Raw genomic sequence first — 24,169 nt, 5'->3', positions numbered from 1 at the left:
GTGAGTGACCTTCCCAGCATGGCTTCTTCCTGCCCGCTCTCTATGGCCATTCCCCTCTTCTTTTTGAAGCAACCGTCTCAGAATGGCCAACTTCCTGTTTGCTCTCTGTGGCCATCCCCCTCTTTCCTACATTAGCCGCCATGGCCAACTTCCTGTCCGCCCTCTGTAGTTGTCCCCCTTTTCCTATGTCAGTGACCTTCCCAGCATGGCTTCTTCCTGCCCGCTCTCTATGGCTGTTCCCTTCCTCTTTTTGCAGCAACCGCTTCATGATGGCCAACTTCCTTTCCGCCCTCTGTGTCCATCCCCTTCTTCCTACATTAGCAACCTTCCCATCTTGGCAAACTGTCCCTCTGCCCTCTGCAGCCGTCCCCTCTTCCTTTTGCAGCATGCTGGGTACCAAAGAAAGTACGAGTATCGGGACATTTTCGCCTCAAAATGCGTCAAGTATCAAATTCAACCTGTTTTGAAGCAGCTGAACACCAAGCTACCACTGTAATTTTATTCAGAGTACGATAGCATGAAGAACTATTTTAGATTAAGAGGTTTTGCGTTTCACAACCCCTTCCCTTACACCCGAAGACTTCGTATTACATTAAAAAAATGCTTTGATTACTCCATGTTAAAAAAAAAAGATTTTTACATGGTACTTGAAGAAATGAGATTCAAGGCCCTTGACAGTGGCATTTTGGATTTCTTTAATAGGTAGAGGGAAGAGGTAGCTATACTTTCTTAAAATTCATTAATGGGTTCTAGAGTCTACATTTTCAAAACCAGCAAATTTCAACGTAAGGATTCCGGTGGATGTTTATAATTAAACTCTCAGTCTGTTTAACTGGTAACTAATACCTTTTCTTTAGGACTGGCAGAAATGCTGCATTATTATAAGGCTCTCAATTTAGGACTGAGAAGCAAGAAGATGACTTCAGTTAATTTGGCGAGCAAGAGATGAAAAGGTCCCCAAACAATCAATAATTCTGGGCACCTTCTGATTTCATGAAAAACAAAATGTCTCTCCTTCCGTTATCTAGGAAGTTAATTATTAATGTTAATAAAGGCTGTCACTAGTCACAAATTCCTTCATATCGCTAGTATCGCTTCAATCCTCAGCAAAGGATGTTGTCAAATGAGATGACCACTCAAGAATCTAAGCTTGTTTGGCCAAAAAGGAAACACTGGCTGCTTGCAAATCAACTCCTGATCTTCTTATCAACAGGACTACAGATACAGGCTACTCTGCTATTACTCCTTTTCCTCTCCTTGAGATAGACCTGGAAAGCGATATTTGCACGCTGAGTAGGAACAACAGGAATAATCTCCCTCAGAAAGAGCTGGACCCAAGTGATTGGTTGGTATTCTTCTCAGAGAAGGCATTCAGGACAAAAAAGAAATTACAAAATCCATAGCTCTCAGCCATCAGGTCTCTAAGGCACCTTTCCACCGCCGTGCCACGGACCAAACTTGGGGACTTCGAGAAGTTCTAGGATGAGAGACTCAACTCACCCGTCAGCACTGTGACGTTGATGATTCTCAACACTGCATGCACCAAAGTATCCGGTCTCAGCTGATTTAGAAGAACGTGCGGAACCTGGTCCAGACGCTGCCTTTGCCTTGGAGGGACAGTTTGAAGAGGGGCGTGCTTTGCAGAAACGTAGGTCAGCAAATCCTGGAGATGATTACTGTCTACTATATGTGAAACTTGGAAATTAAAAAGAGGGTTACAATTATTATTATTTATTGAATTTCTATACCGCCCTTCTCCCGAAGGACTCAGGGCAGTGTACAGGGCAATTAAAATACAACATACAAAAGTTAAAAGTAAAATTAAATTAATTTAGCCCTAACAATTGAGCCTTGGTGGAGCAGTGGGCTAATGCCTCCTTAAGTAACACCAGCTGCCTGCAATTAGTGCAGGTTCGAGTCCCACCAGGCTCAAGGTTGACTCAGCCTTCCATCCTTCCCAGGTAGGTAAAATGAGGACCCAGATTGTTGGGGGCAATAAGCTGACTTTGTAATAATGCCGCTGGGGGGGGGGCGAAAGCCCTAATAAGCAGGCATATACATAGAATGAAGGCTATTGCTAACCACATTGGTTTGTGCTTTAAATTGTAAGCCGCCCTGAGTCTTCGGAGAAGGGCGGGATATAAATGGGATTAAAATAAATAAAAAAATAAACAATAAATAGTTAAAAAACCCCAAAACCTTAGGCCAGGCCGGCCTGTTCAAACAACCAAGACTTCAGGTCACAGTGGAAAGAGCGAAGGTCGGGAGCCATAGGGAGCTCAACAGGCAATTGATTCCAAAGGGCTGGTGCACCCACAGAGAATGCTCTCCCCCTGGGGGCCGCCAGCCAGCACTCCCTGACCGACGGCACCCTGAGGAGGCCTTCTCTGTGGGAGCGCACAGGACGAAGGGAAGTTGACGCCGGCAGCAGGTGCTCCCGTAAGGAATCCGGACCCATGCCATTTAGGGCTTTATAGGTCATCACCAGCACCTTGAATCTCACTCGTAGGGCAACTGGAAGCCAATGCAGATCGCGGAAAAGAGGTGTTACATGGGAGTATCGGGAAGCCCCCATCACGACTCGCGCGGCCGCATTCTGCACCAGCTCACCTTTGGCTACGGAAGTTGTGTATTTCTTCTGTGGGCAAATATTACTAGCAAGTAGGACTTAGCCCTATGTCTCTGATACAATTTTATTAAACGGAGATAACAGATATTATTTTAAGCAGCACCATCAGCAAGGGAACATCACCTATTTCCTGCTTGAGCAGGGGATTGGACTAGATTACAGGGGTAGGCAACCTTGGCTCTTTTATGACTCGTGGACTTCAACTCCCAGAATTCCTCTGCATGGCGTGGGTCAATCCTCACCTTCCTTCCGATCGATAGCTGAACAGCTTCCAAGATTGACCAGCTTGGTCGTAAACGTTGATTGTAGCCTCGTTTCTCCAGCCCAACGGTTCTCATAAACGACGACATCTGCGAGAAAAAAGGAGATCGATCAATGGAAAGTGTTTCCCGCTCAGATCGATAGGTTAAAAGAGCCCCAAGCAAACCCCCACCCCAATAGTTCATCCGGTCAGTTTGAACGGGTCAATCCCCAGGTGTTAAGTCTGCTGTGGGAAAGGAGCTGATAACACAGTCCGTTTCCCAGGCTCGCATCAATGTTGTTGGGTCTTCGTACCTTCCCTTCCGAAACGGGAGATAAACCAGATGGCCGGAGGCACATTCCTTTTTCACCCCAACGTAACATCAAGGGAGAGACAGTTCAAAGAGTAAGTATGCAGGAGTAGCGGAAACGATACATTGTAGCGAAAGAAACAAAGAGACAGCCCGCAGTGTCGTCCCCCCTTCCCCTTCAGGAGATTGGCAGAAGCCGTAGTAATGAATAAAAAGAAAATAGAAATAAAATAAGATTCTCTCCCCCCCCCCACAGTAATATATGGGTTCTGACAACGCACTCGCCGTGATGCCATTTAGTTTTTTGGGCACATAACTCATTTCATTCCCCACTGTCCGTCCAGTTTTCAGAATATTTTTATTTTGTACTTTTTTTTAACTTGCACTTACGGAAGAGGTCTCAAAACCATCTAGAATCTAGAGGGCATCTTAAAGTCAACAGATATGTACATGGAATGGGTCTATTTTAACCGGGCAAAGGTGTCAAATGTTCAAGGGTGTTGGAAAATGGCCTTCAAAACCGTTTACCCTTCCATTAGACCAAGAGCAGGCCCCAGTAAAATTAACTATCAGTGCCATTTTAAGGGGATCCCTTTCATAACAAAGATTGGATAGGCTGAATTTAAGCAATCCATGTTTATGAGAATTAGAAACGCCCATTCTTTCTTTCTCGTCCCATTATGGGCAAACTCTCAAAAACAGAATCAGGAACTCATTTTAGCTAGCTGTAGAGAGTCAGCCAAAAAGGGACGCGGTGGCTCAGTGGGTTAGGACGCTGAGCTTGTCGATCAGAGGGTCGGCAGTTTGGCGGGTCGAATCCCAAGTGCCGCGTAACAGAGCGAGCGCCTGTTACTCTTCCCAGCTTCTGCCAACCTAGCAGTTCGAAAGCACCTAAAAATGCAAGTAGAAAAATAGGGACCACTACGGTGGGAAGGTAACAGCGTTCCGTGCTAGTCATGCCAGCCACATGACCACGGAGATGTCCTCGGACAAGCGCTGGCTCTTCGGCTTTGAAACGGAGATGAGTGCCGTCCCCTAGAGTCGGAAATGACTAGCACGCATGTGCGGGGGAACCTTTACCTTTAGAGAGTCAGCCATAAAGCAATAGATTTCCATTTCGCTATCCTGGCAACTTGTAAATAAGACTTAAACTGCAAACTTAAAAGTGAAACTACATCCAAGGGAAGAGCTTTCTCAAATCCTGGTCTGGAAAATCCTTGGACACATGGGGGAAAGAAAGAAGGAAAAGGAAGTGACCCAAAAAGCTGGTGCTTTTGCTTAAATTGGTCTTCAATTAAGGCCAATTAAAAGAAATAATAAAGGGTGGGGCAGCTTCTGCGGAAGAAAGAACATTCACAATGTAATTCCACAAACGTTTCATGGATTTCCATCTAGCTATGGGCGTATATCTCATTTTGTCTCCCATGTTCTGTGCTGTTCTGGGAATATTTTTATTTTCCACTTTTTTTAAAAAACCTGCGCTTCCGGAAGAGATCTCAAAAAATATAGAGATACTAGCAGGCATCTGAAAGTCAACAGAAACATCCCTGGAATGGGTCTGTTTGTATGATCTCAGTGCTGCGCATAATCATGTGCCCATCAATGCAACAATAATTGAAGGACACAGTTTTCCAGGGACTAGATAATCCCATCTTCTAAATATACTGACATGGCTGTATCTGACCTCACAATGCTACAGCACCACGAAGGAGCAATGTCAGCCAAAACATTTCCAGGCCATGTTTAGAGTTTACGGAAGATTATGCTTAAACAGCATAATTGTGAAAACTGAGCATATTTAAATATCCCTCTTACAGATGGAAACGTAACTGTTTTACCGACTCACCCGTGCACAGTATGATGTCTCCAGGAAAGACCGTAAGTGATAAAAATGCAGCTGCTCTCCACAACGCAACCTTCTGTCGCACTTCTGATTGATCAGCAACCACAATTGTGGCTACAGGGACTCTGGAGGATGAATTACTTCCTATCTTGATTTCTTTGATATGACAAGGATGTAGCACAACAACCAAGACGGAGTACTTCCAGCTTTTCTCAACACAATCCTTAAGCAATGACAGCTGCTTCCGAGCTTTCCCAATTCCTGGGAACCACATTTTTTCAGTTTTTTTAACCGGGTGAACAGGAGAACATGCTAATTTGATTCTTTTGGATAGCTGCCGAGACCCAATGGTGAAAGGAGAAGTAGTCACATGATCTTCAGACTCTTGAGGTCTTTCAGCGTGGTGATCTTCTGGAGAACCCAGCTGTCTTTTCTGTTGGGGTTTAAGGTCCCGTCCTCCATTACGAAGAGGTGAAGACAGAGGACAACTTCCTTTGAAATCTGAGTGATCTTGACTTGAGCCATCTGAATCAAAGAGTTCAATGGAACAATCAGAGTTGGCTTCACAGTTTATGTCAGCTTTCTTAGCAGCCCTATCACCGCCTTCATTTAATTTAACTAGAGGTTCTCCATCTGCTCCGTCTTCCCTACAAGGTAGGGCCAATTCTACTCCTTCCCCTGCTATAGGTTTATTTTGCATTTCATTCAGTTCCACAGCATACTGTCCTGAATTGAGAGCGACTTGGTTTAAAGTCAGAATACTGAGGAATTCATTGTCTGTTGATATGTCAAGATTTGAAGGTGCATCTAGCAGGCTTCCAGGTTTCGATTCACTGGCTTTTTGTGAACACCTTTTCAGACACTGCTTCAGGAATAGATTTTCACCCTGAGGTTCACCCTGAAGATCAGATGGACTGTGATTATCTACCACACATTTTTTAAAGTCCTTCACCTCCAAAACCGAGGGAGAAGTATCAAGACGGTTACGTATCGCATAACTAGCATTTCCTTCGATCGAATCCTTTTTGCTTTGTTGAGACACACGATGCTTTTTCTGGTTCCCTCGGCTAATATCACAACCGACAGAACAACCAGTGTCAGGTGACTCACACAGGACCTTCTTTTTACTGCTGACGGATTTGACACATCCAACAGATGTTGGGCAATCGGTCATAAAAGCATCAACTGAGCCACCTCTTTCTCCAACGTTTACTGGGAAGTGATCTTTGGAATTGACAACCAAAACTGCATCATTTGAGGTCTCACGGCCCAGAGACCTGAAGTCTGTGCTACAAAGGTTAAAAGTGTCCTTGGTAAATGAAAGGTGTAATTCTCTCCATGGCTTCTCATTAGCCAAAGAACCATTTTCTTCTTTAGTTTTCCTTGGAGCACTTGAAAGAAGGGGTGCACCAAAGAACATGTGAATTTGAGGCCTTCTGGACATTTTGTTTTCCTTGCAGTTTTTGGATTATGGGGAAGAATGTATCATGTGATGTACACAACACTTCATTTTATAAATGGTGCCTAAAACATAATCTTCACTCATTCACAGCTTTCCAAACAATTCATTCAAGGGCTGTGGTGCTAGTCTGTCATAAAATATTCAAGGAACACATTCCATCCGTGGAGTTTTGGAAAATGCACGATATTTTCACACAAATACTCAAAATTGATTTCATCAATGGATTAAAAATACTCCTTCTGGAGTTCATATTCTCTGTATTTAAAAATTAATTTTATGTTATACTTTACATTTAAAAAATCTCAGAGCACAAGACAGTTCAACAGTCATTCTACCTTTTTATCCAATTTACTGTCAAAAGCTCCAACTAAAACACTGACGCAGGGGTGTCAAACTGCGGGCCCGCGGGCCGGACTCATCATCCGGAAGCCGTGCCCACCCCATTGCCAGCAATGGCGAAGAGGCTCCGATACGTTGCGCGACGTGACAAGTTTGACATGTCTGGTATAGACAAAGAAAAAGGTGATATTTTTCAAAAGCATACACAATGATACACTGAAACTTTGTTGTTTTTAAAAATGGTAAAATACCCAATTTTGTTCAATACCATGAAAGGAAAAAGTCAAAGATGAAAATTTCCAAAATTAGATCTCTCTGTTGAAATGAGATAGACCATTTTTCACCCTACTGGAATCTTCAAGCTTTGTGTTATGTTATAAAGGGCCAAAAGTTGATTTTTTTTGCATCAGCAATTTTGGAATATTATGGCAAAATATACTTTGGTAGAGCTTGGACGTCAGGAACCCATCATCTCGGGTTTGTTCTATTGCAAAGAACTGAAAAACATACAAAAAGCCCATTAAGCATTTTAATAACAATTTCCAGTTGCTTTCTAAAGTAGCATACAATAATTTCTTTCCCAATATAGGCAAAAATGTTGAATGTTGATGCTTATCTGACCATTAGGGGTCACCATGTCCTCAGGAACTCCACGAGATGTGCATGCATATATATTTTTTTTACTTAATCCAGCTGCAGAAAATTACAGCATCACATAACCATAATGAAGAACTTGATCACTAATCTTCCATTTCAAGACCTAAACATGAAGCTTATATTTCCAAGGGAAAGCACTAAGATATAAATCCTCTTAAGGTAATTTAAATCATAATCATTGTTTCAAGCAAAATTTCCTGAACTTTTGGGCATTGGAAACACTTTTTTTAAAAAAAATTCTGTTTTTGTAAACAGCTTTTATAAAATATAAAAAAGGAAATAATGGGAAAAAAATCCAAACTAACGGTGTTTTATATTCACACTACACAATTGCATGCAAATAATAATAATAATAATAATAATAATAATAATAATAATAATAATAATAATAATAATAAAAAAGGGACGCGGTAGCTCAGTGGGTTAGGACGCTGAGCTTGTCGATCAGAAGGTCGGCAGTTTGGCGGGTCGAATCCCGAGTGTTGCGTAACAGAGTGAGCGGCTGTTACTCGTCCCAGCTTCTGCCAACCTAGCAGCTCGAAAGCATGTAAAAATGCAAGTTCAATAATAGGGACTGCTACGGTGGGAAGGTAACAGCGTTCCGTGCGCCTTTGGCGTCTAGTCATGCCGGCCACATGACCACGGAGACGTCCTCGGACAAGCGCTGGCTCTTCGGCTTTGAAACGGAGATGAGCACCGGCCCCTAGAGTCGGAAACGACTAGCACGCATGTGCGGGGGAACCTTTACCTTTAATAATAATAATAAAAAAAGTTTAAGGGTTTCCAGCAGGCCTTTCTCAAAACTGCTCATAGTCATTAAATAAATGGAGGCGAAAAAGATGGAAGAGAGCAATATTGGGAACTTTCCTTGTGTTGTTTGCACTGGAAAAGGTCAGATTCAGCTTACGTTACTTCTGTAACCATTTAAGCTTCAGTAAAGTATACTCTTGGCAAAAACAAACGGCCAGGAGTCTTTCTTTGCTAAATGACTGAATGGTATGATTTCGGGGGGGAAAATGACCTTTGGGACAAACATGACCTGGATGCTTGAGAATCTCCATAGACACTGTTGCCTAGAATATTTTATTACTATATAGGAAGTACAGTAATAAGCTAGATGTCCTGGTTCCGACAGATGAAACTCTTCAAAGAACTTCGAGGCATTGTTTACCTTAAAGAATCTTTATTCGAGTAGCATGGCATCGGCACGTACACGGTAGAAGCCAAAATCTGAATCCTGCTCCCTTGAGCACATAGTAGTAAAGCACAATTCCCTCCTCCAATTTAACAGTCATAAATCACATTCTCCAATTAGTATGAAATGCAGGCTTTCCCTCCTGTTCTCCAACCCGGCCATTTCTTATCATCTCTTATTTCAAAAGCCCCTGCTTTCACACGCTATTACAATATTGTTATATCTAACCAACCCCCATCCCATTCCTCTCCCAGTACTGTCTAATTCTAAAAGTAAAGCATAGGAATGAAAAAGGCTGCATCTCCATCTGTTGTCAAAGGAAGGACGTCCGATGTTAGCAGCGTTGACACCAGAAGAGGTAAGAATGGAAGGTGACTTATGGAAACCTACGGGTCCCAACAAAGACCATCTGGTGGCAAAACCTTGGTCAGTTACAAGCAATCTTGAACAAAATTCTGAAAACTATGCAACCGCCCTCCCTATTCTATTGATTTTTCCATTCATTTATTGAGATTATCATACTGTATCATGCAAACAAAAGTAAAGGTAGTAAGGTAGTTGGGGAATGGGAAAAAAGGGAAAAGAAAAGTGTGAGGTAACAGGGAAGAAAAATAAATAAATAAGGTATTGACTTCCAACCTTTTTCAGCACAGCAAAGTACAAAATGAAATCACTACGAACACTGGTAGATTAACAGAACCAAATAAACCAAGGATGGAATTAATACACGAGAATTCAAGGATCGAGCAAAGAAAAAGTGAGAAACTCTTAAAGTTCAAAGAAGAATAGTTTTAGCCAAGAATATTAATGCTTAAATATTTAAATAAAATCTGTAGAAGTTCAAGGATCAAGCAAAGAAAAAGTGAGAAAGTCTTAAAAGTTCAAAGAAGAATAGTTTTAGCCAACAATATTAATACTTAAATATTAAAATAAAATCTGTAGAAGTTAAGTGGGTTTGACTGATTTCAGACATGTTTATTCTGCATTATAACTCTGGGAAAATTCCATAAACAGCTGTGTATCAGTAATAGCCAAGCACAGATGAAAGGTTATGCTATGTTTAACAAGAGATATGATGAAATTTTAGGCATTGACCTACTATCAGCAAAATGGAATTTGCTATCTGTGGGGAGGGTTCAAAAGTAAAAAAAATAACAAAAGTAAATATTTCAGAAGAAAAAGAAGAAATTCCAGTCCATCCTGGTTCATATATAAATTAGAATTACTGGTAAAAAGGGGGATATTTTATTTGAGATTTGGTAAATTTCTAATGTTCTCAAAACTTCAGAATGCCCAGTTAGCATTTATTTATTGATTGGGACTGTGGGAAAGCTTGAAATTGCACAGCGAAATGTGGAAGGTTACTCGAAGAACACATATGGAGCAAAAAGGCAAGCAAATGAAAATCATAGGCGGCCATTTTCTGTCAATTTTGTTCTCCTCTGACCTGACCCGCTACTACTTTTAGGTGCTTCCCCACTTATGCTGCCCTAGACACGGGAAAAAATGGGGGCCATATATGGGTCTACCCCTACAAGGTGGAACGCTCCTGGCTGGTTAAAAAAAAAATCCCCCATTGAACTTATGGAAGTTATTTAACATAGAACAACAAGCTTGGAAAAGACCTTGGAGGTCTTCTAGTCCAACCCCCTGCTCAAACAGGAAACCCTATCCCCTTCCGGACAAATGGCTGTCCAATCTCTTCTTCTTAAAACTCTCCAGGGATGGAGCATCCCACAGCTTCTGGAGGCAGGTTGTTCCACTGGTTGATTGTTCTCACTGTCAGGAAATTTCTCCTTAGTTCTAGGTTGCTTCTCTCCTTGCTTCTTGTCCTGCCTTCGGATGTTTTGGGAGACTAGATTGATCACCCCCCCCCCGCTTCTCTGTGACAACCCCTCAAGTTCTAGATGACAGTTATCGTATCGTTCCGAGTCCTCTCCCGTTAAGCTAGAGTAGACCTACCTAGTTATCCAAAACCATTCATTGCACAGGAATGTTTTTGTTCTGAATGGCATTTTTAAAAATATTCTTTATTGTCCAGCCTGTATTAGTTATTACCATTATGGATGATGAATCCTAAGTCATGAACTGAGTAGGGCAACTAGATGAATTAATTCAGTAAGGATCTCCCAACCCAGTGGCCAGGGGCAGGGGTAGGCAACCTTGGCTCTTTTATGACTCGTGGACTTCAACTCCCAGATTTCCTTAGCCAGTGTGGGGGAACTATGGCCCCTTCATGACTTGTGGACTCTCAGCCAGCGTGGGGGAACTATGGCCCCTTCATAACTTGTGGACTTCAACTCCCAGAATTCCTCAGCCAGCGTGGGGGAACTATGGCCCCTTCATGACTTGCGGACTTCAACTCCCAGAATTCCTGAGCCAGCGTGGGGGAACTATGGCCTCCTCATGACTTGTGGACTTCAACTCCCAGAATTCCTGAGCCAGCGTGGGGGAACTATGGCCCCTTCATAACTTGTGGACTTCAGCTCCCAGAATTCCTCAGCCAGCGTGGGGGAACTATGGGCCCCTCATGACTTGCGGACTTCAGCTCCCAGAATTCCTGAGCCAGCGTGGGGGAACTATGGCCCCTTCATGACTTGCGGACTTCAACTCCCAGAATTCCTGAGCCAGCGTGGGGGAACTATGGCCCCTTCATGACTTGTGGACTCTCAGCCAGCGTGGGGGAACTATGGCCCCTTCATAACTTGTGGACTTCAGCTCCCAGAATTCCTCAGCCAGCGTGGGGGAACTATGGGCCCCTCATGACTTGCGGACTTCAGCTCCCAGAATTCCTGAGCCAGCGTGGGGGAACTATGGCCCCTTCATGACTTGCGGACTTCAACTCCCAGAATTCCTGAGCCAGCGTGGGGGAACTATGGCCCCTTCATGACTTGTGGACTCTCAGCCAGCGTGGGGGAACTATGGCCCCTTCATAACTTGTGGACTTCAGCTCCCAGAATTCCTCAGCCAGCGTGGGGGAACTATGGGCCCCTCATGACTTGCGGACTTCAGCTCCCAGAATTCCTGAGCCAGCGTGGGGGAACTATGGCCCCTTCATGACTTGCGGACTTCAACTCCCAGAATTCCTGAGCCAGCGTGGGGGAACTATGGCCCCTTCATGACTTGTGGACTCTCAGCCAGCGTGGGGGAACTATGGCCCCTTCATAACTTGTGGACTTCAGCTCCCAGAATTCCTCAGCCAGCGTGGGGGAACTATGGGCCCCTCATGACTTGCGGACTTCAGCTCCCAGAATTCCTGAGCCAGCGTGGGGGAACTATGGCCCCTTCATGACTTGCGGACTTCAACTCCCAGAATTCCTGAGCCAGCGTGGGGGAACTATGGCCCCTTCATGACTTGCGGACTTCAACTCCCAGAGTTCCTCAGCCAGCGTGGGGGAACGATGGTCCCTTCCATGACTCGTGGACTTCAACTCCCAGAATTCCTGAGCCAGCATGGCTCAGCTTGGAAACCTCTCCCTTTCCCCTCAGCGTGGCTGGCTCAGGAATTCTGGGAGTTGAAGTCCACGAGTCCTAAAAGAGCCAAGGTTGCCTACCCCTGGCCCAGCGGAAACCAACCCAAGTCTTGAGCGTCTTCTGAAAGGCTCAATCAGTGCGAAGGCTGTCCCATAGGACAGGCACAGAAAAAGAAAAGACGTGTCTTTTGAGAGCTGCCAAATAATACTTCTTGAGTAACACAACCCAACTGTGCCCACCTTGCCAAATATTAATCAGACTGCTGTTTTGTGTGAATGCTGATTATATTCCAGATAGGATTTATCCCTGACCCTCGTGAAGAAAGAGGATGACTGCGTCACGGTGGCAGTTGTTAGTTCTGGTCTTCTGCATGAGGAACATCACCATTTTAAATTTTTCCATACCTAGATTTGAGGGGAAGGGATCAAATGCAGCTTCTCAGATTCGGCACAAATTTGTCCCGGGACAGACCACCGCTAATCGAAAAACAACACTGAATAATGACCACTAGAATTATCAATAACTCGATAACCGCTACCTTTAAACGTGCCCCGTCTGCTTAGTACGTTTATTAGAAAGAAAGAAAAGGGAACAAAGTAAGTAGGGTTTGGTCCACTGTCCGACTCTGCAACTTCAAAAGAGCTTTGAAGATTATGACTGTTGAAGTCAAGCTTGGGGATATCATTCACCTGCATTTCTTTCTTGAATTATAATTGTGGCCCTGCATCTGCTCAAGAGATAAGATCCATCCAAAGCTTAATGTCTTTGACAAGTTGGTTGTCATTTGTTTATTTTTATCCATAAATGGAATAGCCAGAAACTCAGAAACAAGAAACAATTGAACTCTCTCACAGATTCAAACTATTCCAAACAGTTCTCTTCAAGCTGGCTTACAAGTACCATCGATAAAGCCACTCTATAAATAATAAAAGAAATTAAAAAAAAACGTGACCAGCGTGTTTTTTTCCTAGAAGACATAGGTGCCAGACCAGTTGCCGCCGCTCTGAATCTACACTTCCCTTCTCCTAGTTTAAAATCAGAATTTTGCAAAATATATATATATAATTTTAGGTATATAATGTAATCCAAATTTGCAAACTGGGTGGCTTTTCACTCGACCTTGTAAGCTTGACCTGCGACTTCTCAAAACTCTGAAATTAATCTGAGTCTTCGATAAGGATCATGCTGACAGCTCATGTTCTACTGAAGATCTCAGGATCTCTTTAGGTTCATAAAGCCGATGGCGGAGCAGAATATGTGCTCAAACTCCAACTCCCAGTAGGATCCTATATAGGTTCATCCAGGTTGGGAGAGGGGAAATATTTTGGACCTAATTTCAAACAGCAACTGTCCAGCAACAGTGTCCGTTGCTAAAACATTCTTTGGTTTTGTAAACAGCAGACAAACCAGAACAATGTTGGCTGAACCAGGCCAGGAAAAACCAGAGTTGGGATCCTTATGGCCAAACTAGATGAAGAACGGGGTGAAAATAGGGAGGAGCTTGCACAAGGATGGGCATCTAGAGACCCCGTTATTGGAGAGTGCCCACATCACCTCTATGCAGTTCTCAAACTGCATAACGATCAAAATCAGTACTATGGTTTCTGATCATTCTAAGGCAGGGGTCCCCAACCTCCGGTCCGTGGACCAGTACTGGGCCGCGGCATGCCAGCAACCGGTCCGCACAAACAAGCAAAGCCCCATCCGCGGGATGCAGACAGCACACAAAACCAGCCCGCCCCCCTCCGATCCACGGAAAAACCTCTCTCCACGGAACCGGTCCCTGGTGCCCAAAAGGTTGGGGACCTCTGTTCTAAGGCAAAAAACAAAACAAAAAACCAACGAAACTTATTGTTAAAGGTTAAAGGTCAAGGTCCCCCCGCACGTGCGTGCTAGTCGTTTCCGACTCTAGGGGCCGGTGCTCATCTCCGTTTCAAAGCCAAAGAGCCAGCGCTCGTCCGAGGACGTCTCCGTGGTCATGTGGCCGGCATGACTAGACGCCAAAGGCGCACGGAACGCTGTTACCTTCCCACCGGAGTGGTCCCTATTTTTCTACTTGCATTTTTTACGTGCTTTCGAACTGCTAGGTTGGCAGAAGCTGGGACGAGTAACAGGCGCTCACTCTGCTACACGGCACTCGGGATTCGACCCGCCAAACTGCCGACCATCTGATCGACAAGCTCAGCGTCCTAACCCACTGAGCCACCGCGTCCCCTACTTCAAACTCTAAAAAAAATTAGTTTGAAGTAGGCATAACAGTAAGTTTAGTCTTCCAAAGGAAGGTGTGGAACCATTATGCCCCAGCCCCTTCTGCTCTGGCCTCCAGCCTCCCATTCATGTGTGGCCCGAAACGGTGGCCTCTAACCTGGTTTGATTCCAATGCTTAGGAAGCCTCCATCCTCCACTGGAGCCCTGATGGCTTTGCTACCGTGAGCCAAGAAGGTCAAGGGTTGAGTGAGCACACTGCAGAACTGGTCAGTTTGCTCAAGTTCTTAAGATAAAAATCAAATCTGGGCAATTGCGGCGGTGAGAGGCCTAACCCGAGTTTCACCATCGACCAGCGACAAAGGATGGTCATTTCACCTGTTTGCTCAGTCACTTCTATAGACCGCACATGCACGCAGTCCCCTTGGATAAAGAACAGGCTGAGGATCAAAGGAGATATGCAAGCCAGAGCAGCCGTAGGAGACCGCCTTTCACACCAAGGGTTGACTTAGCGCACGTGACCCACCACCGTTAATTCAAAAGCCTAGTTGCCTTCTTCCTCCTCTCCCTCCCGTTTCCTTCTCCACCTTCTTTTTTTTTGTCTCTCTCTCTTTTGGCATCAGGTGGCTGGGTGTGCCTCCCTTTAATTCCAATTAAATTGGCCCCTGCTTTACTTTTTTTTTAGGTTTAGCTACAGCCAATTAAGAGCACTGCTACCTGTCGAGAGTCCCCTTGGGTCAATGTTTAATGCGGCTTAACAGCCAAACCGAAATTCTGACTTACATTTTGATCCTGCAATACAATTAAAAACAAGAAGTTAATGCTACTGAATTGGGGGGGGGGAGCGGGGGGGGCACGCGGAAATCTGCCACTCACATGTCCCGGCTGGAAGTGAAAAGGCACATTCCCATTAGCACGGTAAATTATTAAACTATTTCTCAATATGTTCCCCGTACGGGCAGCCAATAGAACATCACCTCTTTATCTGTCAAGTGGTCAGAGTCTTATAGATGGGTCAATGATCTATTAAAATCCAACTAGTTGCATCAGCAGCTTTTGAGCTTTGCTAGGAACCCCGACCGATTGTTGAAACTGCTCTTAACACACTGTTTGAACCCAGGAAAGAAAGGAAAAGAGGGAGAGAGAGAGAGAGAGAGAGAGAGAGAGAGAGAGAGAGAGAGAGAGAGAGAGAGAGAGAGAGAGAGAAGAACTTGCACAAGCACGCTAATAAGACGAAGGATTTTTACGCGGAGTCGTTGATTTATCTGCTATGGTTTGGGCCGTACTCTTCAGTATGTCTTTGTACTAGGGCTGTATGTTGTTTCGAAAATGAGTTTGAACGTTAGGTTTAAAACCCGCTGAGACACACACTGTGGAACATCGCTTTAAAGCAGACAACTTTTCCAGGTTTCCTGAAACTAGTCCTGGCACTCTTCCCATTCCAGAAGACCTCTAATGAATCCTTTCTGAAGCATACCCAGTCCTACAGGAGTTATACAGCCAGGTCTTAATGTTGTGGGATTTAGTACAAAGTATATACAACAAAGAGTAGATCAAAGAACAGGAGGTGAGGACAGAGAGACCACATCAAAGACACACTACAACAACATCAATTAACTTTACTTTGCATTTGAAGAGAAGGAGGAGGAGGAGGAGGAGGAGGAAGAGGAGGAGTTAATGTAACATTTATTTTCTGCAATTATGATTCCAGGTCACTTCTCTGAATGGCCTGGATTACACCTTAGATTGAATGGTAAACTATATTTCATCGACCATAAGGCTGGGCTCACACATTGTGATTATTCAGAATTATAGAATTCATACTGTAACTTAAGAGCCAGGGATGTTAAGTGTTATTGCCAGCTGGTGTTACTCTACAGGAAGAGTGGAATTAGGTTTGAAATGGGCAGGTTACCACAAGCCACTGTAAAATCTGCAGCTATCTTGAGATCAAGTTAATCTTTATTTCTTGGAACAACGGATAAGGATAGGCATCAAACTAGATAACTAGGCTCTTAAGCGTATGTGCGCTGAACACCTGGGTGCCATGAAAATAATAATGAAGACATGGGTCACCTTGGCTATCAAGCGGGCAGGTAGAGCTAAAATACAGCTAGGATATTCCAGTTTCTGGCTGAAAAAAAATGATCAAGGGGCAGATTTTATAGGCTAACAGGCCATTTAATGAGATGTTCTAGGTCGGTGGTGGCGAACCTATGGCACGCGTGTCACAGATGTCACGCAGAGCCCTCTCTGTGGGCACGTGTGCCGTCGCCCCAGTCCTAGGCCTTCAGTTGGGTTTTTATAAATCCTTTTCACTTTAGTCCTCCGCTGCCGTGTGCAAAAAAAAAAGGTTCAATCAATCAATTTCAACTTCTTGCGGGGGGGGGGAAGATCTGGCAAAGTTGGAATTGATTGATTGAACTTTTTAGTCCCACCCAATCTACTGTTACCACCACAGCCATGCCCACCCAATGGGCCACGCCCACCCAATTGGCCATACCCACCCGGCACCCAACGAAACATAAGCGGGTTTTGGGTTGCAGTTTGGGCACTCGGTCTCTAAAAGGCTCGCCATCACTGTTCTAGGTTATCAATAGCGTGCAATTCACATAGCCTAAATTTAATAGGCAAAAGTAGAAAGTGGATTTTTAAAATTAAGCCTGCGTTGCAACTGCATCCTTGCTCAAGTTTAATTTTCAGCTCGGTACTGCATAAAAAAAAGCTACAAAAGGGAATTAACATAATAAGCTGGTAACCCTTAGGATATTTACTCATATATACTGTGTTATATCATGGAGTATCTTTTGGGCAGTCTCATTTGATGGCATTTCAAAGTTGTTTATCTGGTTTAAGTGACCACAGAACTGAAACCTCAGGACAAAGTCTTAGGTCAATGGAAGAATGACTTTTTAAGAAATTCTGAGCTTCAGTTCCTGACATTTTCTATATAAACTCCCACGTCTGTTACCTTTAACTGGGTGAAACGGTGCCTTTAAAGGGCAAAACCTTTCCAACCAACATATCTCAAAGAGGCTAACGTTACAGAATGCCAGGACTCCCATCTTATCAAGGAATAAGATGGCTTTCATTGGCTAACCATGAGCAAAGTGCAGACACCAACAGTATAAACGCGATCTCCCCACCCCAGCGTTTCCATCCTGACCACGTTGGCAGTTAGCCAATGAAAGCTTGATCTTTTAGCAATAAAAACTGTTTTAGTTTTTCTTATTCCATCCCAGTGTTCGTTTAGTTAATACACACACACACACACACACACACACTCAATGGGGATCACACATGACCGGGCTGATGGCGGGAGCACGGATGTGGCCTTGCAATTTCTTTCCTGGGAAGCTTTCTAGGACAAAGTCAATGGGGACCTTGCAGGAACCCAACGGATCACAGATTGTCTAGTCTAGAAAGAAAACGCCACGTAGCATAAGCAGATTTGACCTTGAAAGATGGCCCGGCTTCAACTTCAATGGATCAACAACATTTCTATGGGAGATTTTTTTTAAACAAAAAAAAAAAGGTGTGAAGGGAACCGTGTATGTTCCTGCCAATGTTTGCAGAAACAATGGAGGATGGTCATTTTCTGTCAAGGAGAGAAGCAACCCAGAATTAAGGAGAAATTTCCTGACAATGAAAACAATCATTGGGACGGTCTATCTTTGAAACTTGTGGGTGCTCCCAAACATGGGAGGTTTTTAAAAAAGAGTTTGGACAGCCACTTGTCTGGAATGGTATAAGGTCTCCCGCCTAAACAGGGGGCTGGACTAGAAGACCTCCAAGGTCCCTTCTAACTCTTGTTATTCTGTTTCCTTTATCCTTCTAGTTATTTCCTATTTTTCCCCCCAACTTTATCACCAAGTTCACTCTATGTTCTTTGTTGCTATCTATATATTTCTTTATTATTGGGGATAATTACAAGATGAAACTTCCAGGGTTAAACACAAGATATAGTTTCCTGATATCGAATCCTCTCACTTGAAAAGGATCTATTTCTGAACGACGCGTGTTTGCACTTTGTTTCTGAATGTTTTATGCAGATGCCGTTCAGGACAGGATCACCAATCCCGTGCAGTCAAACAAGATATAAAAAGGTAAAGGTTCCCCCGCACATGCGTGCTAGTCGTTTCCAACTCTAGGGGCTGGTGCTCATCTCTGTTTCAAAGCCGAAGAGCCAGCGCTTGTCCGAGGACGTCTCCGTGGTCATGTGGCCGGCATGACTAGACGCCAAAGGCGCACGGAACGCTGTTACCTTCCCACCGTAGTGGTCCCTATTTTTCTACTTGCATTTTTACGTGCTTTCGAGCTGCTAGGTTGGCAGAAGCTGGGACGAGTAACAGGCGCTCACTTGGTTACGCGGCACTCGGGATTCGACCCGCCCAACTGCCGACCATCTGATCGACAAGCTCAGCGTCCTAACCCACTGAGCCACCGCGTCCCTAACCAAGATATACCTTTCTCAAAATTATTCTTTTCGTGTCCCAAATTTTCCTATAAGACACATCCATTTCTATGAATTCCAGCCAGATTCCAATAAAATATGGGAACTCATGAGAAAAAGTTTCAGCATATTGGAAAGATCAGTCACAAGAAAAATATATTTTGGAATGGAAAAGATGGATTGATTATATTCAAAACAAATATGGGACTAGAAAGTTTCAAATAGCATATGAATAATTCTTAATAATTATAGAAGTGTTATTATAATTATTTTAGTTTTGTTATAAGGGAGTTAAAGGGTGGAAGGTTTGTTAACGTTGTATTAGATATTTAGCATATGTTTGCTTAAGATTGCTATATGTAATACCCTGTATTCTGCTTTGGGAAGTCCGGGGGGGGGGAGGGAAGGGGGGAGAGTTGGTGGGGAGGGTTTTTTTTCATTAAAACTTTGTAAACCTTTCAATAAAAAAAAAACAAAACAAGAGAAGAAGTTAGGAAATAACAATTTTGCGTTTCCGAGCAATCTATGAAGTAGATCACTTTGCCTGAAACGTAAACAAATTCCTTTGGCACAATCAAGGAAGTTTACAGTCGTAGAAAATATGGAGTCTTCCTGTTAAAATGTAACTAATGTGAAAAATGAATGCATAACTAATCAAAGACCGTATTATGCAACGAACGAGAACAAGGAATGGACATGAATGGGCTCCTAGTGTGTTCAGTAGAACGCTACCTTGGGGGAAAAAAAATCAAAAGATGGAGGCCTCCATCAACAGTAACATCAAACTGATCATGGGGTCAAGAGGCAGCTTTGAAAGGGTTGGAGGCATTTCGACTAGGGCAGGGGTAGGCAACCTCGGGTCTTTTATGACTCATGGACTTCAACTCCCAGAATTCCTGAGTCAGCTGATTCAGGAATTCTGGGAGTTGAAGTCCATGAGTCATAAAAGAGCCGAGGTTGCCTACCCGTGGACTAGGGGGATTGAGGAGCATAAATCATTTGTTAGGTTTATTTGGCCACCCAGGGTAGCTTTCTGATACAGCGAAGTGGCTTCGTCGTTTTTTTCTTTTCAGTCAGAGATGATGAAATTATGAATTACAAGTTCAGTATGGGTAATAGTGGGAAATACCACACACACACACACACACACACACACACACACACACACACACACCACACTGTACAGTATATATAGAGACATAAAGGTAAAGGTTCCCCCGCACATGCGTGCTAGTCGTTTCCGACTCTAGGGGCCGGTGCTCATCTCCGTTTCCAAGCCGAAGAGCCAGCGTTTGTCCGAGGATGTCTCCGTGGTCATGTGGCTGGCATGACTAGACGCCAAAGGCGCACGGAACGCTGTTACCTTCCCACCGTAGTGGTCCCTATTTTTCTACTTGCATTTTTTTAACTGCTAGGTTGGCAGAAGCTGGGATGAGTAACAGGCGCTCACTTTGCTACGCGGCACTTGGGATTCGACCCGCCAAACTGTCAACCTTCTGATCGACAAGCTCAGCGTCCTAACCCACTGAGTCCCTTGTATAGACACATAGACACAGAGAAACATAGAAACATTCCTTTCTCACCCTTATAAGTGGTGTGTGTCTTCCTCAAATTAGGATCCTCTACCACAGACCTGCGATGGATGGATGGATGGATGGACAGACAGACGGATATCAGGGTAAAAATCTTCCCATTCTCTTCCCAAGAAGACAGCTTGGAAAGGACAACACAGTGAGTATTAACATAGTAAGGCCAACGTTCAGTCGGTGAAAACTCCGGGGGTATACTGATGAAGATGTTGGAGTAGGATTGGGAAGGCTTGGGTTCAGATTCTCCCTCAGCCAGGGGTATCGTTGGACCAATTCTCCCCCTCTGCCGACCTACCACATAGGCCTGTTGTGCCCAGGTATGAATCTTAACGGAGGAAGATGTGCATCAAAAGGCACCGAAAACTTGGAACAACTAGACACAGCAATTTATTCCCTGTTCCGGTGCCCAACGAACATCAAATATTAGTCCAGTATTTGTGCCCCCAGACTAACAGACTTTAAACAGCCATCCAGATAAGCTACTTTGATCCAGAGTTCCCTGGAGCTGTATTGCTACTACGTGGGATTTCTGTTTTATTTCAAGACGAATGAAGAGTGTTCTGAAAGAGCCCCCAATTCTGTTTGTGCCACCTCTGGTGCAAACGTCGAGTGAGAAACACACTAGTTGCCTCATCAGGATGAGGGTTCCCCCCCCCAAGGTACCTAAGAAGGGATGTGGTGGCTCAGTGGGTTAGGACGCTGAGCTTGTCGATCAGAAGGTCGGCAGTTTGGCGGGTCGAATCCCGAGTGCCGCGTAACAGAGTGAGCGCCTGTTACTCGTCCCAGCTTCTGCCAACCTAGCAGTTCGAAAGCATGTAAAAATGCAAGTAGAAAAATAGGGACCACTCCGGTTGGAAGGTAACAGCGTTCCGTGTGCCTTTGGCGTCTAGTCATGCCGGCCACATGACCATGGAGACGTCCTCAGACAAGCGGTGGCTCTTTGGCTTGGAGACGGAGATGAGCACCGGCCCCTAGAGTCGGAAACGACTAGCACGCATGTGCGGGGGAACTTTTACCTTTAAGGTACCTAAGACCGCTCAACATTTTCTCAGAGACCCCTTGTTAGTGTATCTCAAAGAGATGGATCTGAAAAGTTTTATTTAAAGACAGCTGTGAGCTTCCAAAATAATCTTCCTTCTTGCCACAGAGGAGAAGACAGGTAGATTAAACTGTTGGGATTCTCAGAATACTTTAATCTCGGTGTTTCGTTGGGAACGGTGTTGCAACATTTCAATACCAGCCTAACTCTCACTCCCTGATGACATTTTATGATTCTTCTTAATCCTCCCTCCATCCCTTCCTTCTCTTACCAATATCCTTCTTGGCAGCATGAACCAACCTCTCCAGGTTTTACTTACACCACGTTCTTAAAAAAAAAAATAATGCGCCTACTGACACGAAGTTGCCGAACAATAAGGGTTTGGTGGACCACGCTGGGGAAGCTGCCAATACTTTAAGACAACATCTGAAACAAAATTTCTGGGAATTACAGGTGGTCCTTGACTTGCAACCACAACTGATTCTATAAATCTAGGACAGCTGTCTTTCACAGCCCGAAACGGAGCTTGCTGAAACGTGATCAGCTTGGCGTGAAAAAGCAGATCTGAAGAGAAATGCTTCTTTCTCATTCTCACCTTCCTGCACCTTTTAAGGAAGAAATTTCCTTTTTTAAGAGCACTGATTTGCAGGGGCCGTTCTTCCAGCAGTCTGTCAAAAAAAAAAAAAGAGCCCAAAACTTAAGAGAAAATTTTTATTAAATGTTTTATAGATGGCATTTGGATCCTAAAAAGCTGTCTTGTATGTATTCTAATTTACAGCCCAAATGTTGGAGATGTGGTAGTTTGGATGCTACTTATTTTCATATTTGGTGGACTTGTAGAAATATAAAAGCTTTTTGGATTAAAATTTGGTGGAACATTCAAAAGATTTTTAAGAGAAAGATAAAGTTTACTCCACAGTTATTTTTATTGGGTGTTATTACAGACTGTGACACTAAAGAAATTAATTTGATGTTGAATTTGATAACAGCTGCGAGGTTATTGGTAGGGCAATATTGGAAGAAGGATTGCCTGCCTACTATAGAGGAGTGGATGCTTAAAGTGTCAAATCTAGCAGAAATGGCTAAGATTTCTGCTTACTTGAAAGATCATTCACAAGAGAGATACATTTCGGTTTGGAGAAGATGGATAGATTATATTCAGAAAAAATATGGGACTAAAAAGTTCCATTTAGCTTATGAGTAAATTTTAGATTGTTATTGTTATAAATTAAAATATTTTTTTTAGAAGTTGGGTATTTTAGAATGTTGGTAATTACGTTAAAGGCGGGTTAAAGTGTATTATTTGGTTTTTTATATAGTTGATTAATGTTAGTTAGATTATGATTACTATATATTTGTAACCCTGTAATCAGCTTTGGGAAGTGGGGGGGGGGCTTAGGGGGGGTTGGGAAGGGGATAATTTTGTAACTTTTTATAAAACTTTTCAATTAAAAAAAAAAGAAAGAAAAAAGGAGGAAAAAAGAAAAAAAAGATAAAACGTCGCAGTTTTCCAGATCTGATGGAAGACGATACGCTCGGCGTGGGCCAAAGCGCCGGGCGCGGCCAATCAGATCGCTCCAAAATAAACAGAAGCAGCTTTGGGACCGCTTTTGCTGAGCTATGCATTTCTCAGCCCAGTGTGGATTTTCTCCTAAATGGCTGTGATTAAAAGGGCCAGCGATTGGGAGTTCCTTTCCAACGCAGGCAGGCACCATCGGGTGTTTAGCGGAAGATCACATAAGGGCAGCAAAACACCAACCGCAAACGATGTGGTTGAACAAATGATGGGGAGGGGGAGGGAGGGAAAGAGACTCGTCTCGCCCGGTTCAGTCTTAATTGGCGATAATGGGCCTGCCATATTTTTCTGCTCCAAAGAGGGATTTGCAAAGTGTTGAGAGGGTTGTAGGTCAGGATACAAAAAGGCCGGTGCAAGAGACAAAAGTTCTCTTTGTAACCGTCTAGGATACCTGCCATAAACTTGGGCTCTTCTGCGGGGGGGGGGGGGGGGAAGAGCAGCACAAAAGGTTCTGGAGCTTAGCTATTTACAAGGCACAAATGTGTGCCCAATGAAGTTCCCCCCCCGAGATGCCTTTTTCTGGAAAGCCTGAGGTCAACCAGTTTGAGTGTCAGGTGCGTTTCCCTGCAACCCATTTGCCTGGCACTTCCACTCTTGGTAAAGACCAAGGGTTGTTTTTTTTTTTTTTTGCAAGGTGGGAGGGTGAACCTTGGGGTGTGTGTGTGTGTGTGTTTTGTCTTTTATTCCACTATGTGAGTTAAGGTTATTTCTTTGTTGTTGTTTTTATTTTCAGTCGTTTTCAGATTGAGTCAGAGTTTTGTTCCATACAGTGTTAACCTTGTGAACTCTAAAGGTTCCTCCTTCTGTTATGTGTTCAAGATGGACAGTGATTAATATTTATTTGTTGCTTATATCTAAGGCTGTAGGTCCATACATATGTTGTATATAGCATGTTTAAATGTGTGTTATGTATGTATCTACCCTATCTGTTTATCCTATCTAACTACCCTATCTGTGCTATCTATCTATTCTCTATTCACTCTATCGATCTATCTATCCTACCCTATCTGCCCTACCTACCCTATATGCTCTATCTGTCCACTCTGTGCTCTGTCCATCTATCTGCTCTATCTTATCTACTCTGTCTATCCTATCTATCTACCTATCTAGCCTATTTACTCTCTATCTACCCATCTTATCTATCTCTCCTATCTACC

General features: G+C 43.7%; 1 protein-coding gene across 4 annotated transcripts in view; it reads right to left on the bottom strand.

Annotated features, from left to right (window-relative positions):
- SHLD2 (shieldin complex subunit 2) overlaps positions 1 to 24,169 on the bottom strand; it is a 47,606-nt gene that overhangs the window by 15,121 nt on the left and 8,316 nt on the right. For all 4 annotated transcript variants that reach the window (XR_014026710.1, XR_014026711.1, XM_081329732.1 and 1 more), the window contains exons 2-4: positions 5,027 to 7,321; positions 2,872 to 2,979; positions 1,501 to 1,695 (exon numbers count right to left, since the gene is read on the bottom strand). Coding sequence is in view for 2 of the 4 variants with exons in the window: in XM_081329732.1 (XP_081185858.1) it covers positions 1,501 to 1,695; positions 2,872 to 2,979; positions 5,027 to 6,467 (1,744 nt within the window). In the remaining 2 variants the exon portion in view is untranslated. The remainder of the gene's footprint in view (positions 1 to 1,500; positions 1,696 to 2,871; positions 2,980 to 5,026; positions 7,322 to 24,169) is intronic.

Source organism: Vipera berus (assembly GCF_964194415.1).
Source record: "Vipera berus genome assembly, chromosome: 5".
Classification (NCBI taxonomy): domain Eukaryota; kingdom Metazoa; phylum Chordata; class Lepidosauria; order Squamata; family Viperidae; genus Vipera; species Vipera berus.
This window is presented reverse-complemented; position numbering and strand designations above follow the sequence as displayed.